General features: G+C 44.0%; 1 protein-coding gene across 4 annotated transcripts in view; it reads left to right on the top strand.

Moving 5' to 3' along the window:
- RTN4 (reticulon 4) overlaps window positions 1-17,473 on the top strand; it is a 63,966-nt gene that overhangs the window by 7,372 nt on the left and 39,121 nt on the right. Inside the window, exons 2-3 of one of the 4 annotated variants that reach the window (XM_083733090.1) lie at window positions 8,679-8,735; window positions 10,211-12,547. The exons of 1 other annotated variant lie outside the window; for it this stretch is intronic. In XM_083733090.1, coding sequence (XP_083589216.1) covers window positions 8,679-8,735; window positions 10,211-12,547 — 2,394 coding nt within the window. The remainder of the gene's footprint in view (window positions 1-8,678; window positions 8,736-10,210; window positions 12,548-17,473) is intronic. 2 more of the 4 variants (XM_083733091.1, XM_083733092.1) reach the window with 2 other exon arrangements.

Here is a 17,473-nt window from a genome sequence, read left to right as displayed (position 1 = left end):
TATAAGCTAGGTGTTTGTTCGCCAGGGGGTTGGACTAGAGGACCCTCGGGATCCCGTCCAATGCAACAGTTCTACAATTTCTATGATCTCTGCTGCATTGCTTGATGGTAGCTTGCTCTTACAACAGATCACTTGTCCCAGTATGCAAGAAGGAGAAACACACACACACAGTGGAAATGATACTTTCAACTCTGGTCGTCAAGTTGGCGCCCTGCCATGTGATGCCCAAAATCTTTCTGATACACTGCATATGGAAGGCTGTAATTTGCCTATGACTCACTTGCATAAAGCAGCGTGCTCAACACGCAAGCAGGTAGACCTTCATTGTGATATTGGTTGTTAGCATCACATTCTCCCATGCACTGTTTAGGGAAGCTTTTAATGTTTAATAGGTTATTGTATTTTAGTGTTTTGTTGGAAGCCGCCCAGAGTGGCTGGGGAAGATGGGCGGGGTATAAATTATAAATTATTATTATTATTAAACCCTTTTGGGAGAGGCAAGCCATTGCCATAGCTGCTTTGCCAATAGGCTTGTCGAGCTCAGAGCCGATGGAGAGGTTGCTGGTTATGGTTGAGCCCAGGTAGAAGGGATTGTCTACCACCTCTAGTGTGTGGTCCCCAGTTCTGAAGGGTGGAGAGCTGGCAACATCATAACTGGTCTTCGTCAGGCTGAACTCCCTGCGTTATTGGGCAAAATGTTTGAGATGAGTCTTTGTAGAGCTTTCCCGGAGTGCGTTGTCAAAGCTGTGTCATCTGCAAACAACATCTCTTGGATAAGAAACCGCCACATTTTTGTACTGGCATGGAGTTGTGCCAGGTTGAGCAGACCCTATTGGTCCTTGAATGGTGATACAGACTGTCTCCAGTCAAGCTGAAGGCATAGCAGAGCAACAGGGAGAACAATATGCCAAAGTCATCAAACTAAACTATGGTTTAGCGTGAAAATGTGCGAGGGCCCCCCTAGAAAGGAGATTGTGGCTACTATGGTCCTGCTGGGAGCTAAGTCATAGTTTTCCTTGGTGCTTCATCGGAACGTGAGCTTGTGGTTTGTCTTGGTTACCGTTCGTGATTGACCTGGAGGGAGACTGGGATGTTGTACTACAGCTTACATCATCCAGCATGGCTGATTATCTGGAAAGATGGGAGCTGTAGTTTACCACCAACATCTGGAGAGCAGCATTTTGGCTCCCCCACCTCTGGTGGATACATAGAGAATGCACAACTTTAATTAAGGCTTGTTAGGCTTTGCACGTAAATGCCTTCTTGAATTGTATCACATTTTCCCTTCTGGAAACAAGGACTGCAGTTCCGGTAGGGTTTCACCATAAATCCTATTTCTATTTACAGTAATATTAAAGGATAACAACTTTAAAGTTTTGGCAGCAGCTGAAGAGTATGTCACTGGGTGTTTGCATTGTTCCCAAATGTTTACCTGAGAAGGTGGGCTGTTGGAAACTTACCTTGAATACCTGTCATTCTCTCCACATGCTTTTAGCTCATCTCAGCTTTCATCTGCTGTTGGGATGAACTCCCTTTTCTCATTGAAACAAACCCCTGTTAAACCCTCCCTCGTTTTCCCCTCTGTACTCCAGAACTTGCTTCTCTCTGCACCACTATAACACACAATTATCCTCCTGCTTTCCCTTCCCCCAATTCTCACAACTTTTACTGGCTTCTCCATTTACCTGTAGTCAACTTACCTTCGAATCTGTTCTTCTCCCCCTTTATCTAAAGCATCTATCCCATTATTTCACATCAAAGACTTTCTAGAGTAGCTTAAAAAGATCAGATGTAAGGCACTCCCCTGCCTTCAGGATTACAATGTGCTTCTCATCGTGGAGTTGCAGTTGGATCTCTCCCAGTCAGGAGGTTTGTGCCTAGGAGGGTCAGTGCTTAACCCTTCATGTCCCTTCTGGTTCTTCCTAAAGACCATATATCCACATGTAGCTTCTCCACTGCTGACCTTCAAGTCTCAGTGCTTGGCCTGAAGGGTGGGTGGGAATATGTGCTTATTTGAAAAATAAGAATGCCAAGCAATTATTATTATTATTATTATTATTATTATTATTATTATTATTATTATTATTATTATTGGTTTCCTCAGCCACTCTGGGTGGTTTCCAACAGGAGATTAAAAACACATCAAAACATCAGTCATTAAAAAACTTCCCTAAACAGGGCTGCCTTCAGATGTCTTCTGAACGTCAGGTAGTTGTTTATTCCTTTGACATCACCAGCTCAATATGTACTCAACTTTGAACTTCCACAAGGCTGTCTTGAGTCAATGCATCGATTGGTGTAGAGTCGGACCCTTTCTGCCACCTGCCAATCTTCCCTGCACATGCTCCTTCAAAACACATCCTTCTCTTTACACTACCACACATCTCTCCACATGTAAATCTTTCAATTTCTAAAATTTATTCTTTCCCCCTGCATTTGCGTGTCTCTCTGTGTTCGCTCTTTCTTAGGGATTCAGCCTTCTCCACTGGTTCTCTTTTCTCTCTCATTTTCCCTTCCTTCAGTATATGGTTTTGCTTGCATCCCTCTACAGTGCCTTGCTGAGAACACATGGGGCTTTCTTCCCCCCACACAGAGCTTTTATTCCCCAGCCAGTTCACGCAGGCTGAGAGCCTCAGACAGGTGGGCTAGCCACACTGGCAGCCTGCCAGCAACAGCTTAGCAAAAACTGGCACAGACTTCCAACATGGGCCTCTGAACCCAAGGCGTTGCCCCATCCCAGCCCATACTTTCGATGAGCTTGAGAGAGCCTTACATTTTCCCAGGCATGAGTGGGAAACAGTTGCAAACCGTGGGGCCCTGGGAATTCTTCCAGAGTACAGCAAATAAGACAGGGATTGGGCTGTGACTTCTCTTTTGCAAGTCTGGTTGTATGGAGACCTCAAGATTGTCAAGAGCTTATGTGTTTTCAGCTTGATAGCTTTGGCAGCGTGTAACTGTTCTGATAACATTGTTTCGGAAGACTTCTGCAAAATGGCTTTTGCCCTTCTCTGTTATTGCACTGGGCGTATTTTCTTGTTTAGAAATGTATGCAGATTCGTTGAAACAATTTAATATTTTTGAAGGTTATGATTTGAGTTCCAAAAGGTTCAAACGCCAGTATGTAGGGAACAGATATTAAATCATTACCTTCTGTTCTCAGGCAAAACAAGCTTGATTTTATGAAAGTCTAGTCATTATGGAGGGGGAAAGCCAGTTGTAGCTGTACATACTAATTGTGCACGGCAGCGGGGAATGGAAGCATCTGGGAAGTCAGCGGATGCAACTGTTGTACAAATGTCCGTTGTTTATTTCACTGTTGAATTTGCATAATAGTTGTAAGTTCGTAATGGCTTTGTAATAATGCCAGAATGGCTGCAAGTAAGTTTTCGGCGGCCTTGTTTCTCATTGTTTTCTCATTGTTTTTCATTCCAGTGCTTGTACTAAAGTTTTTGTAGTAAAAGCTGGACTAGTATTTAAGCCACTCTGTGGCCAGATTATGGAGACTCCTACTTGCCACGTTTTAGTACAGTCCTGTGCACCTGGCAAGTAGAAAACTCACCTCTCCTGTTATAGTGTTACAGGAAGCCTCACTTCTCCTGTTATAGTGTTCCAGGAAGCTGAGAAGGGTGGTGGTGGTGGGGTGTGTGGGGTTGTGTGCCACTGTTAATACTTGATGATCCGTCCTAAGTGGCGATCAACTTAAATTCTAGCTCTTATCTCCCTAGGATGGATGATTTCTCTTGGCAAATCATTTAAGATATTTATACTCTTCTTCTTTTGTAAGCATTTGAAAGCAACTAAATGATAAGTGTGAATCTAAAACGTATCCTTAAAGGGATTACCACTTGCATTCCATTTTTTAAAAAGCCTTTGACAATAACTAAATTACATTGATCAATAAATTGGGGCCTAGGGGCAAACAGGGCCCCTTCCCATTAATCCTATCTTCTGAGATACTCTTCTATGACATCTGAACCCTTCTCTCTCATGTATCAACTTCTTGTGAGTGTGAGGGTTCAGTATTTCAGTCTTGGAGAACCACTGCCAATAGGAGTTAATACACCAGTGTGAGATAGTTATGTTTGTATGAGATCAGGAGTTAAGATACTTTGAGCAGGATTTCTGTTGATTGTGGAATCAAGGGTTTTGAGGTGTGTTCCTGTGCATCAGAACAAATAATTCCTGTTTTGCCGCCTCGTTGACTTTAGGGCTTCCTCTCCTTAAAGGGGGTGTGTCTTCTCTGAAATAGTAAATGGATGCATAACTTCAGTATTAGAGTCTGCATGCCCACATTTCATATTTGTATGCCATTAAGGGACAATTCTAGGGACGCGGGTGGCGCTGTGGGTAAAAGCCTCAGCGCCTAGGGCTTGCTGATCGAAAGGTTGGCGGTTCCAATCCTCGCGGCGGGGTGCGCTGCCAACCTAGCAGTTCGAAAGCACCCTCGGGTGCAAGTAGATAAATAGGGACCGCTTTCTAGCGGGAAGGTAAACGGCGTTTCCGTGTGCAGCTCTGGCTCGCCAGAGCAGCGATGTCACGCTGGCCACGTGACCCGGAAGTGTCTTCGGACAGCGCTGGCCCCTGGCCTCTTGAGTGAGATGGGCGCACAACCCCAGAGTCTGGCAAGACTGGCCCGTACGGGCAGGGGTACCTTTACCTTTACCTTAAGGGACAATTCTTAAGGCAGTTTTGCATTTACAACTTTAAATTAGCCAAAAGAATAGATATTAACGGTAGCGTTGTCTTCTGATGATAAGTAGTTGCTACTTTGCAATTTAATAACTTGGAAAGGTTTTGATAACATGCACATTTAGAAATGATCCATTAAAAAGGCTGAGATTCCTGCATTGCAGAGGGTGATACCATGAGTTTATGTTTAAATAAATAAACATTTCACATGTCTGACAGTCCTCATCAATACTATTTAATTGTTCTCATTTCAGCCAGCAGATTTTCGCGAAGGTCAAATTTTAATGTGGAAATCCATCTCATAACTCATTGTCCAAAGTGATGCTTGTCTAGCTATGCATAAATAATTAAAATGTTCCAAACGGACATTATGGTGCACACTTTCTCAAGCCCTTTTAACAGATAATAGGGTAGCAGTATAAACTGAAAGCAAAATATGTTGTATCAGTCTGCACCACTCTCTGCCTGCATGAGCAGCACTTATAGTCTGCAGCATCAATTTTGTAGTAGTAACCTACAATATAGGGGCGCGGGTGGCACTGTCGGTTAAACCACAGAGCCTAGGACTTGCCCATCAGAAGGTTGGTGGTTCGAATCCCCGCGACGGGGTGAGCTCCCGTTGCTCGGTCCCTGCTCCTGCCCACCTAGCAGTTCGAAAGCACGTCAAAGTGCAAGTAGATAAATAGGTACCGCTCCTGCGGGAAGGTAAACGGCGTTTCTGTGCGCTGCTCTGGTTCACCAGAAGTGGCTTAGTCATGCTGGCCACATGACCCAGAAGCTATACGCCGGCTCCCTCGGCCAATAAAGTGAGATGAGCGCCGCAACCCCAGAGTCGGTCACGACTGGACCTAATGGTTAGGGGTCCCTTTACCTTTACCTTTAACCTACAATATGGAGAAAGCTGTTTTTCAGATGCCATGTAGCAATAAACTTTGCATTCTGCAGCTGCCCACGAAGTGCTTCAGCCATCCTCTTAATAATTCCCTTTACACAATTTTGATAACCCAGGGCTTCTTCAGGAGGGAGGCCATGGTATAAATTCAATAAATAATAATAATCTATCCCTTAAAATTTGGAAATCAGGCAATGTAAAAACTAGGATGAGATAATCACCCACACCATTTTCTGTATCTTGTGCAAATAAATGCGTGCATTAATAGCGCCTTGGTTTTGCAATGCACATCTTTGTTCTCCTCCGCCGGATCTCTGCTTTGTTGAGTAATCATACAGAGGCAGACTAGCATTCCTTAATTCTCGGATGCTTTACTTGGCAACCTGAGCAGTGCAGTAATCTGATCTCTTTGTGCGGCTTAATACTTTCAAGAAATCAAAGACCAAATAAAGATTGGCTCCATTTTATACTTGATGCTTTGGAAGTAGAATGTGTACGTAACAGCAGGACACTATTTAAGGGTAGGTTGCAAAGCATCTCTCCCTTTTTGTGTTCTTCAGCAGTTTCAGGGCCAAGAGGGTGTGTGGGTGTGTGGACGTGTATGATGTAACTCCACACAACCCTAAGAAAGTTGGGAAATGTTAATCATAGTGTATCTTTGATGTTTTTAGGCCACTGTCCTGGTAAAAAAATAACCAGGTTCGCTAATGAGGACAAAGCCATAACAGAATTAAAAAAGTGGACTATAGTAAAACTAAATAGAAATATAATTATTTTATTTTAAAATACAAGAGAGAGAAAGCAGCTGCAGGAAGCAGGAAAAGACCCACTAAATGCAGTGGATGATGATAATAATAATAATAATAATAATAATAATAATAATGTCTCCAGAATAGTGATAATTGGATGGCGTTCTAGAGCAAAGAATTCACCACTAAAAAGTCATTCTTCCTGCTTGGAATTATGGTACTTATTCGCCAGTAGAGATTGACTGTATGGCAGCCATGCTATCTAGTATGGACAAAATCGGCACCTTGAATTGGACCCATAAAAATACTGGAAGCCAGGGCAGATCTCTTAAAACAAGTTCCGTTCAGGGTGGCATAACTCTAGGCAGAGGTCTGGCTCCCATATTCTGAAATAACTGAGGTTTCAAATCAGTCTTCTAGAAGGTAGCCCAGTATAATGCATTATATTCATGTTGGCTTCCTTGGCCACCCAAGGAATTTTCAGCAAAAACATGTAGGTGGTATGCACTAAAAACAGCAATGGTGATGCTTTCTGCAGCTGGCACCTGAAAACAGTCCCTTTGGGCATGCACTTGCGAGTTTTGGGAGGTGCAAACAACATCCAGCAGGCTTTATTTATTTATTTATAAATTTCTATACCACTTTATAGGGACGCGGGTGGCGCTGTGGGTTAAACCACAGAGCCTAGGACCTGCTGATCAGAAGGTTGGCGGTTCGAATCCCCACAACGGGGTGAGCTCCTTTTGCTCAGCCTCTGCTCCTGCCAACCTAGCAGTTCGAAAGCACATCAAAGTGCAAGTAGATAAATAGGTACCACTCCGGCAGGAAGGTAAACGGCATTTCCGTGCGCTGTTCTAGTTCGTCAGAAGCGGCTTAGTCATGCTGGCCACATGACCTGGAAGCTGTACAACGGCTCTCTCGGCGAATAAAGCAAGATGAGTGCCGCAACCCCAGAGTCGGTCACAACTGGACCTAATGGTCAGGGGAGGGGTCCCTTTACCTTTACCTTTATACCACTTTATATTTTTAAATAAAAATTCCATCGCTGTTTACAGCATATTAAATCAATAAATCAATGAAACAATAGCTGGGCAATGTTCCTCCGGCCTCATGAGGAGCCTCTTCAGTGGGGCTGATGAATCTGGGCCTTGCCCCCCAGGCCAGGTGGAAAGGGCTTTGTAGGGAGCGGCCTTCGTGCCTCACAGCCAGGCAATGTTCCTCCGGCCTCATGACAAACACAACACCGTATAGTTCATAATTCAAGCCAGCCATTCCCTATTGTCGATGGTCAGCTGCTATGGTGTGTGTTGCTCAGCTTTTGCATCATCTTAGATGTGCACTGGCTTGCTCTTAGTCCTTTAATCGCTTTCCCACCAAGTTCACATGTTGCCTCATTAAGTGAGGCTCTGGCAGAGCTCTTCTGCGGGGCACAGCTGGTGCCCTTTGCATAACACTTTTCTTTGCTTCTTGGATCAGTCAGGAAGGATAGCTAGTAATTATCCTGCCGATACTACGCTCTTGAAATAGTTGATCGCAAGAGGTGAACTGGAGGGCGTATAAGACTTGGGCGAGGGCTAATGGTTAAATCAAAGCTCTTTTGCTCTTTGCTTCAGTGGAAATATGTTAGCTCAACCTTGGAGTAAGTGGATATACATGCACTCTTGAGACTGTTAAGTCAGTGCACTGATCCTGCCTATGCTATTTCATGATTTTATACAACCTGCTTTGCTTTTATGTAGCATTTAAAACAGTCCCAACTATTATATTAAAACATATTTTCCTTGTTTCTGCAGTCAATTAACAATAGCTGTCCCCACCCCCCGAGAGATTCAATTCCTTAATGTACTTAACGTTCATATGTTTAGGGGGCGAATGTGTGAAGGGGAAGCGTGCTAAAATTAGGGACTCTTGATTCTCATCTTAGGAGAGTAACCGTGTGAAACACATCTGCTTGTGTGGAATTCTGGGTGGAGTTTTAAGTGACCTGTTAATAACCCACATTAGCAAATAAGTCTAGCGGATGAAACGCCCTGGAATTTTTTGGCTGGTGGATCCTGAGTCAATATTCCTGGGCGTTCCTATTTAGGACTGCAGCTAAGATTGGGGCAAGTGGCTGGGGGGTGGGGTGGGGTGGAATGGGGAGGAGTGTTCCTCAGCAGAAGCTTTTCCACTTTGTGACAAACAGAGTAATCCTGCATGCGAATTCTCTCGTTTCGTTCTTTTTAAATATGGGTGTAAAATATCTGCTAAAAATATGAATGCTGAATACTCTCTTCTCCCTCTTCCCCTTCTTTAAGCTCATTTTCCACATTTATTTCTGCTGAGGTCATACTGTATTTGTTTTTCAGATGAGACCCTTTTTGCTCTTCCTGTTGCATCTGATCCTCTGATGCACTCTTCTGCAGGCAAGTTATTTCAGCTAGCCTTTTGCATTAGAGTATGTCCCCACCCCTCCGTGCCCTTTGCGTTTTCCTTTCCCACTAATAGTTTCTAGATGTATTTACTAAAAAAAAAAAAGTTGTCGAGGATCCAAGAATACTAAATTCTCCTAAATTTGCAAAACATGTTTTGTTTGTTTTGAAGTGGCTCGAAATTCAAACTTGGGCAGTTTGTGTTTTGCAGTTAAACTGCAGCTGTCCATGAATTCTTGGAACTTTCCCCTAGGAACACCTTGTAGCTACTATTAACAGAATAACTATTAAAAGTGTAGTTGCTTTTGCTGATACAGAATTGGCTCTAATTGGTTACAATTAATGAACTGTTAGCATTAATGCAGTTTAATTGAAATGGCTTCGTCTTTTCACCTGTCGGGTGTATGATGAAGGTAACACTGCCAATCTCTTAATTACCGTATTTTTTGCTCTAGAAGACTCACTTTTCCCCTCCTAAAAAGTAAGGGGAAATGTGTGTGTGTCTTATGGAGCGAATGCAGGCTTCGCAGCTATCCCAGAAGCCAGAACAGCAAAAGGAATTGCTGCTTTCACTGCGCAGCGATCCCTCTTGTTCTGGCTTCTGAGATTCAGAATATTTTTTTCCCTTGTTTTCCTCCTCCAAAAACTAGGTGCGTCTTATGGTCTGGTGCGTCTTATAGAGCAAAAAATACGGTATATAGTTAAGAGACTGGGCTTCAGATTCTTTGAGTTTTCCTCTTCCTCCTTGTATTTATTCCCCATTTTACTGTTAACATTCACACTGGCTCTTAACTATGGTTAATGCTAAGCAGGATTCCCCTTGTTACCCAGGCTTGAAGTTGGTTTGCAAATGCTGATTTAGAGGGAACCTACTTCGTCTTAAGCACAGTTGGTGTTAAGTAGGGTTGTGGTGAGTCCTCTCTTCCTAGGACACGCCCTCTTTCAGGGGTAAGATTTGAGACAAACTGCATTCATTTGCTTTTAATGGCCGTCATAGCGTCCTCTTTTCTCTCTCTTCAAAATATGGAAACCCTAGTTGAAGACTTGGGAGGGAGAGGAAATGCATTACTTAACGCCTTCTCCTACTCTCTTGGCTATGGTTAAGAGAACATCAATATTATTTCTTCACGGGGTTATTATTATTCACTTGCTTCCCCCCCCCCCCAAAAAAAAAGAGGGCATAGGAGAATGAGACCTATTTCTCAGGCTCGTTCTGTAAAACCTGTGTATTTTGCATTGCTGCAAGCTCTCCCCTAACCTTATTGGATTGCACAACATTTGCTGCTTCATTTACATTTACCCTCTCTTAGCTTTAATATTGCATGCTTTCCCTACTAACCTTTCTAGCTGTAAGCGTTGAGAGCTAGCTACTGTGCTTTTTTGGGGACGGGATCTTGTTGTTGAAACTTGCCTTAACTTTCAGACCACTTGCACTCTTCGCTAACTTTCCTTTCTGTCCACGGCCACAGACAAAGGTATGGACTTGCAGGAGCAGCTGGGTCGTGCATGGCGAGAAGATTTCGCTGCAGCCCCCCTTGACGCTACCGCTTCTCTTCCCCCTCTCTCTCCTCTCTCAGCCAATCCTTTTAAAGACTACACAGCCCCCAACACAGTATCAGGCGGGCTATCTACAAAGGGCAGTTACGGTCAGGTTGAAAGCCAGGCATTTACCGCTGCTACCAAAAATGCACGTAACCCATTCCTTGAAGATGCTGGAGGTTCAGAAGTGAAACCTTTGGAAGCAGTGCCCTCTGACACTGGGACAGGGCTATTCTTTTCATCTCAGACCAAGGAACCAGTAGGCACCAATGAAGTGTTTAATATAGAAAAACTATCTGCACACCAGCAGGACTCTTCTCCAGAATCTCCTGTCGAGCTGTTTGTGAAGCATGATAACGATGCATCTCTTGAAGATCGAAAGCACGATGCGGACGAAAATATGGCTTTCGTAGACCTTTCCGCAAGGGACGACTATGTGGATTTCAAGCCTTTTGAACCATCGTGGGCTAGCAATGAAAGCAGCAGTTTGAAAGAAATGGCTAGGAGTCAGATGGATGGTGTAGGTAAATATGACACGGAGGAGGCTCAGACTCTGCAGGTAGAAAAAGACTTTGGAAAAGAGAGCGAGAAGAAGCATGAAAGCAGCAATGAAGATATTTCTTTCCCCAGCACTCCAGAAGCCTCAAAAGAATTTTCAGAAGCTTACATTACTTGTGCCAAGTTTGAATCAGCTGTGACAGTCGAGGGCAGCACAGCCAAGTCTCTGGTGGAGGAGCAGGCCTCTGAAAATAAAACAGACGAGAAAAAGATAGCTGAGATGAAGGCCCATTTTGGATCGGAACCAAGCGTTGCCCACAATGAGTTGGCAAGTGGCCAGGGCAAGAATGCTGAATCTGATAAAGCCGAGAATCTGCTGGCGTCTACTGATGCTCTGGCCAATATGCCCGAAGGTCTTACTCCTGATTTAGTGCAAGAAGCATATGAGAGCGAACTTCATGATGCAGTTAGCCCCAAACTTGCTTACGAAACGAAGATCAATTTGGTTCAGGTGTCCGAGTCGTCGCAAGAGCCCTTGAATGTGGCCGTGCAGCTCTGCCCCTCCTTTGAAGGAGGGTCTGAAACAGCTCCTTCCCCTGTCTTGCCAGACATTGTCATGGAAGCACCGTTGAATGCAAGCGCTGTTGGGGTGGTTGCTCCTGCCGTTCAAACCGAAGCCTCCCCTTCGGAAGCTTTTGCTGGCGATTACGAGAACGACTACGAGAGTGTAATGGAGAAGTCTGAGGAGCCTCCCTCGTATCAGGAGGCAATGAATGTACCCGCAAGTCAAGCACAGGAAACCAAGGTTGATGCTGCCGATAAAGAACCCGGACATAAGAATGGTACATCTGCGGAAGACTTGGAGAATTCTTATATATCCATTGCATGCGACTTAGTTAAAGAAACAAAGGTTCCCAATGAATCTGCTTTGCCGGCCGTTGCAGAGATATCCAAGGAGGTGATTTCAGAATGTGTTTCCCAACCTGTGCCTGAATATGCCGAGCCTGACGAGAAAGCACCTGGGAAAAGTGACTTATTTGGTAGTTGTCAAGAACCTGTCCTTGCTCAGAAAGAGAGGGAGGCTGTGAAAGAGAAAAGCACCGCATCTGCTGCTAAGATTGTATCCAAGGAAGTTTGGGAAGAGAAGCAGAAGGAGTTGCCTACTTCCCTTAGCAAGCCTTACTTAGAATCCTTCCAGCCTCAGACTGAACCCTCCAAAAATGCACCCACTGTTTGGGCTCCAGAAGTAGCAAAGGAGGAGAAGACATGGAAGGAACTAGACATGGAAGAACTACGTACTGGTGCAGGTTATTTTCCTGTTCCCAAGGAGCTCAAAGTGGGAGACAAAATTGTGTTGTCCGCAGAATCCTCTCCAGAGACGGATGATTTCCCCACAGCTCCTTATCAAGCTGCTAAGTCGGTGATGGAAAAAGATGTGTCGAAGGAGATGGAAAGCAGAAAGCCCCCTGATGCATTTGAATCGGAGGCAAGGCAATCTCCTTACCAAGAGGTGGCCCACGACCTTTCTTTGAAGAATGTGCAAGTCAAAAATGAAGAGAGAGGTCCTGCCTTAGGAAAACCCTCCGTGAAACTGGACAGAGAAGTGCCTGAAGCAACGAAGGAGATCTCGCCCCCAGCTGATGTTACTCCTTTGCCAGCAGAGAAAAAGTTAGACAGTGTAGGAAAGGGAGCTGAGAGAGGAGTTGCTTCTGTCAAGGAAAAGGAGAAACCTGCCCCTATGTTATCATCAAAGCTGAGTAAGCCTTCAGGTAACCTCCTTTCACTTCCTTTGCATTTCACTAATCAATGTGTTTCTTCAGCATGCCATGGCTTGTGTCCCTCTCGAAAATGTGTGTCTCACGATCTGGCTGTACATCTCTCTGGTGACGTCTGCTCAGAAAGCGGCCGTCTAGATTTCCTTCCTCTCTGCCTGCTGCCCAGCCCTTCTTCCCAACATAATTGCTTGAGGTTGAGATTTTATGCTGCACATAGAAGGAGGTGCTGCTGCTTGCTTCAAAACTGTTGCCTCTGTTGGGTCTTCTGTGTAGGAATTGTGTAAGCCAGAAGATGCCTTTGGGTGATGCTTGCTGATGGCACTTCTAATCTGGATACTCTAGATTCCCAAACCTGGGTCTCTTAACTTGTGCTGCTAGCTAGGGATGATAGGAATTGTAGCCCCAAAACAGCTGGAGACCCAAGTTTGGGCAACCCTTCTCTAGACACGGTCTAGAGAGTTGAGCCTCGTTTAACCAATTCACTTCCTGTAATTATTGGTGTGCGATGATGTTGAAAATATAGGAATTTTTAGGGAAAAGTTTTATATAAAGTTTTTGGGAGAAGATTCAGGTAGGTAGCCGTGTTGGTCTGACACAGTTGAAATAAATAAATAAATAAATAAATAAATAAATAAATAAATAAATAAAATTGTCCAGTAGCTATTTTTGGTCATCTGCTTATTATCCCTAGCTTTTTCCTTTTGGACTAATTGCAGTCATTAACAGTCATCAACAGGTTTACCATACCCATTGAGTCAATCATCCATCTCCTACTACCCTTCTGAGAAAAAACCCACCCCACCCTCCCACTATATATAAGAGTCTGGTGACTTGTGTATCAGTGTATCTGAAGAAGTGTGCATCCACACAAAAGCTTATACCCAGAACAAACTTACTTGGTCTCTAAGGTGCCACTGGACAATTTGTTAATTTATTTTTTGGGAGAAGTGAGGGTTTATATTATAAACCTATATTGTGGCTGTATTTGAAATACTCTGCACAGTAACTCTGTTTCAAAACTGGTATCTCAGAACTGGAAAAGAAGAAAAAGGCAACCTAAATGATCAAAACTGGAGCACTGTATGAAGAAAGGCTAAAGCCTTTTCTTGTCCTTTTGGAGAAAAGATGACTGAAAAAGTATGGTAGTATGGTGTGCTGAGGGTGAATAGAGATTTTTCTTCTCCTCCCTATTAGAATGCAGATAATTAGCTTAAAGAATTTGCTTCCATAAGGTGTGGTGATTGATGGCTTTCAAAGTGGGGTTGACAAATTCATGGAGGATAAGTCTTCATCTGCCAGTTAGCTATAGTTCTCCAATGAATTCTACTTATTGAATGCAACAGCTAGACATAGAGGCCACCTGAATCCAGGAGGGGGTTCTGGTCTACCTTCTCAATAAAAGTTGCTGAGTGGGAAACAAGGAGAAACTGTTGGCTTCAATGCTGCTGGAGCCCTTTGCCTAAGTGTTTGGACACTTGCACACTGAAGGGTTGATGGATCATGGGCGGCGTCTAAGGTTGGGCTAGTCAGCACAACCTACTGGGTACCACGGGGAAAAATCACCTGTATAGAATTATCATAGTTTACCCAGGGTTCAGATAAACATGCAGAATTTATTTTAGAAAATGTGTTTTATTGATTTCCAATTACAAATGAACTAGATAGAAGAAATAATAGTATCTAGGTTGAGGGACATGGGCCACTGGTGGGCAGCACCAGAGGCGAAAGTGGGGGGCAGGAAGTGATTTCAAATGCCATCTTTGTACAGGAGACTGGTTTCTACGCTCCCCTTTCCTCTGGTCTCCATCCAGACAAGGAAGAGGTATTGTTAGAGTTCAAGAGCATATTCCAGCCATGCAGAAACACTTGGGGTAGGGCATAGGGCCAGGGCCTGAATATAGAAGTTTGGAGGTTTCCGAGGGCCATGTAGAGAGGCCTGGAGGGCTGCATTTGACCCCCAGGCCTGAGGTTTCCCACCCCTGCTTTAAACCAAGGATAGAGAGCATGTGGCGTTCCAGATGTTGCACTCCAGTTCCCATAGTCTTGGGCCATTGTTGGCTGGGGTTAATGGGCACTGGAGTCCAATTGCGTAGTGAAGACCACAGGTCCCAACATCTGGATAATATAATAATAATTTATTATTTATACCCCGCCCATCTGGCTGAGTTTCCCCAGCCACTCTGGGCGGCTTCCAATCAAGTGTTAAAAACAATACAGCATTATGGCTTTAAACCTTTTCTATGATGCCTTTTCCTGGGTCATTACCCAACTGAAACAGCTTTTGCACAAAGCGCTAATAATAATAATAATAATAAATTTTATTTATATCCCGCCCTCCCCAGCCGAAGCCGGGCTCAGGGCGGCTAACAACACTAAAACAGTACAACATTATAAAACATTATAAAAATGAATTAAAATCAAAATTGATGGCAACCATAAACTAAAGTCTTTTAAAGATTGCCAAAGGAGGGAGTCAGGCTGCACCCTGACCAAAGGCCAGGTGGAACAGCTCTGTCTTGCAGGCCCTGCGGAAAGATGTCAAATCCTGCAGGGCCCTTGTCTCTTGTGACAGAGCGTTCCACCAGGTTGGAGCCGCAGCCGAAAAAGCCCTGGCTCTAGTTGAGGCCAGCCTAACCTCTCTGTGGGTTGGGACCTTCAAGGTGTTTTTATTTGAAGACCGTAAGTTCCTCTGTGGGGCATACCAGGAGAGGCTAGACTTCCCTGTTACTCTTGCTCACCCATCCCGCCTTTTTAGAATCTCGCTTCCTTCGATGCAGCTTTCGCAGGCCCTTTGGAGCAGAAATCTGCCTTCTGTTTTTAGCTTTGTAAGTACCAAATAAATTGATGGTACCATGTAAGTTAGTAACAATCTTTCCTGCCAGGGGCCAGAATGAAACTGGTATGGCTGAGTCTTGAAGGAAGTTCACAGTCCACCCAGAACATCTCTTGACGATGCTCTGCTGAACTAAGAGGAGGAGGACGAAGAGCTTATTCTTGGTTCTTATCACACGCCAGTGCCCTCTTATTCTACATCATACCCGTATCCCCCTTTTTGATTCTGAGTTAGACAGGAAGCGTCAGGAGTTGATGCTAAGGAAACTTGGGGACAAAAAGGAACAGCCACCAGAAAATCCCAAGAATCTGTGTTGAGGTGATAAGGAAACTTTCGGGTGTTCTTGTTCAGCAGGACCTGGAGCCTAGCAACAGAAATTGTTGCTTTGCGGGGGCAGTCAGGGAACTGTGTCTGGGCAGAATCTTCCCCCCTGCCAGTCCTGTTGGGTCTCCTACCTCTCATTGTTGTTGCGCAGAATTGTTTGCCACATTCCAGTTGTGTGTGACTTTCCACTTCAGGACACTGTGCCCCTTGTTGAACGATTCCTGTGAATTATGCATAAACCTCTGACTCAGCGGAAAAACTGCTTCTGGCACAGAGCAGAGCCATTCTTTAGCCTTGATGTGGGATACCTCTGAGTTGCCTATTGTGATGTCCTTTTCAATGCTTCATTTCTCTGCTTATGGTTTAAAAGCAAAGGCTTAATTCTGTGCAAAGGTGTCTGCTTCACGCCACTGTTTTATGCCGTCCCTGTGCTACACTTGAAGAGCTGGGTCCTGAATTAGACATACCTTTTCATAATTTCCTTTCTAAAGTCAAAAAAAAATAAAAAAAAATCCTTCCAGTAGCCCCTTAAAGACCAACTAAGTCAGTTCTTGGTATGAGCTTTCGTGTGCATGCACACTTCTTCAGATACACGGAAAGCTCATACCAAGAACTAACTTAGTTGGTCTTTAAGGTGCTACTGGAAGGAATTTTTTTATTTTGTTTTGACTATGGCAGACCAACACGGCTACCTATCTGTTCCTTTCTAAAGGTTTTTGTGTTGTTAGCTTCCCAAGCGGATCATGTTAATCTATAGTACAGCGACAGCAATAATTTTTGCATCGCTTCTGAAACACCCGCTGTGTTAGAAATCTGAAATTTGCAGCAGTCCTTCTCGGTACGGCAGTTCTGATTTTATAGATATTGGTTGATATAAAATCTTAGTAATGCCTTAAGTGGAGCCATTGAAACCAATAAACCTACTTCAAGTAAGAGTAACATATGACATAGGGATGCGGGTGGCGCTGTGGTCTAAACCACTGAGCCTCTTGGGCTTGCCAATCAGAAGGTTGGCGGTTCAAATCCCCACGACGGGGTGAGCTCCCGTTGCTCTGTCCCAGCTTCTGCCAACCTAGCAGTTTGAAAGCACACCAGTGCAAGTAGATAAATAGGTACCACTGCAGCGGGAAGGTAAACGGCGTTTCCGTGCACTCTGGCTTCCGTCACGGTGTCCCGTTGCGCCAGAAGCTGTTCAGTCATGCTGGCCACATGACCCAGAAAGCTGTCTGCGGACAAACACCGGCTCCCTCAGCCTGAAGCAAGATGAGCGCTGCATCCCATAGTCACCTTTGACTGGGCTTAACATCTAGGGGACCTAGCATTCAATACTACATAAATATTTTAACTAGGGCACAATTTTTGTATTTAATAGCATCAGCCAAAGACAAGCATAGAATAATATGAATGTGTTATGCATAGTAAATGAATTGAGTGATACCTTAAAATTAACTAATCAGATCAGTCAAACTGCAGTAAATTACAGAAATTATAAACAGTTGTATTTGGTAGTCGATAACTCTCCATTTTGCTGATGCTGATGGAGAAGTGATACATTAAGAAGCTTGAAATATAAATAATACAAAAATGCTCTGACATTTTAAGTTCTAATATACATTTTTATATTATATTATATTATATTATCTAATATACATGATCAAATTGGTAAAGGGGTGAGCTGGGCTGGCACTCACCTCTATGCCACTTCTAAACTGGTTTTAAAATTGTGTTCCACAGCTATGGTTTCTTCTCCTTAATCTGCCTTC

Source organism: Podarcis gaigeae (assembly GCF_964106915.1).
Source record: "Podarcis gaigeae genome assembly, chromosome: 3".
Lineage (NCBI taxonomy): Eukaryota > Metazoa > Chordata > Lepidosauria > Squamata > Lacertidae > Podarcis > Podarcis gaigeae.
This window is presented reverse-complemented; position numbering and strand designations above follow the sequence as displayed.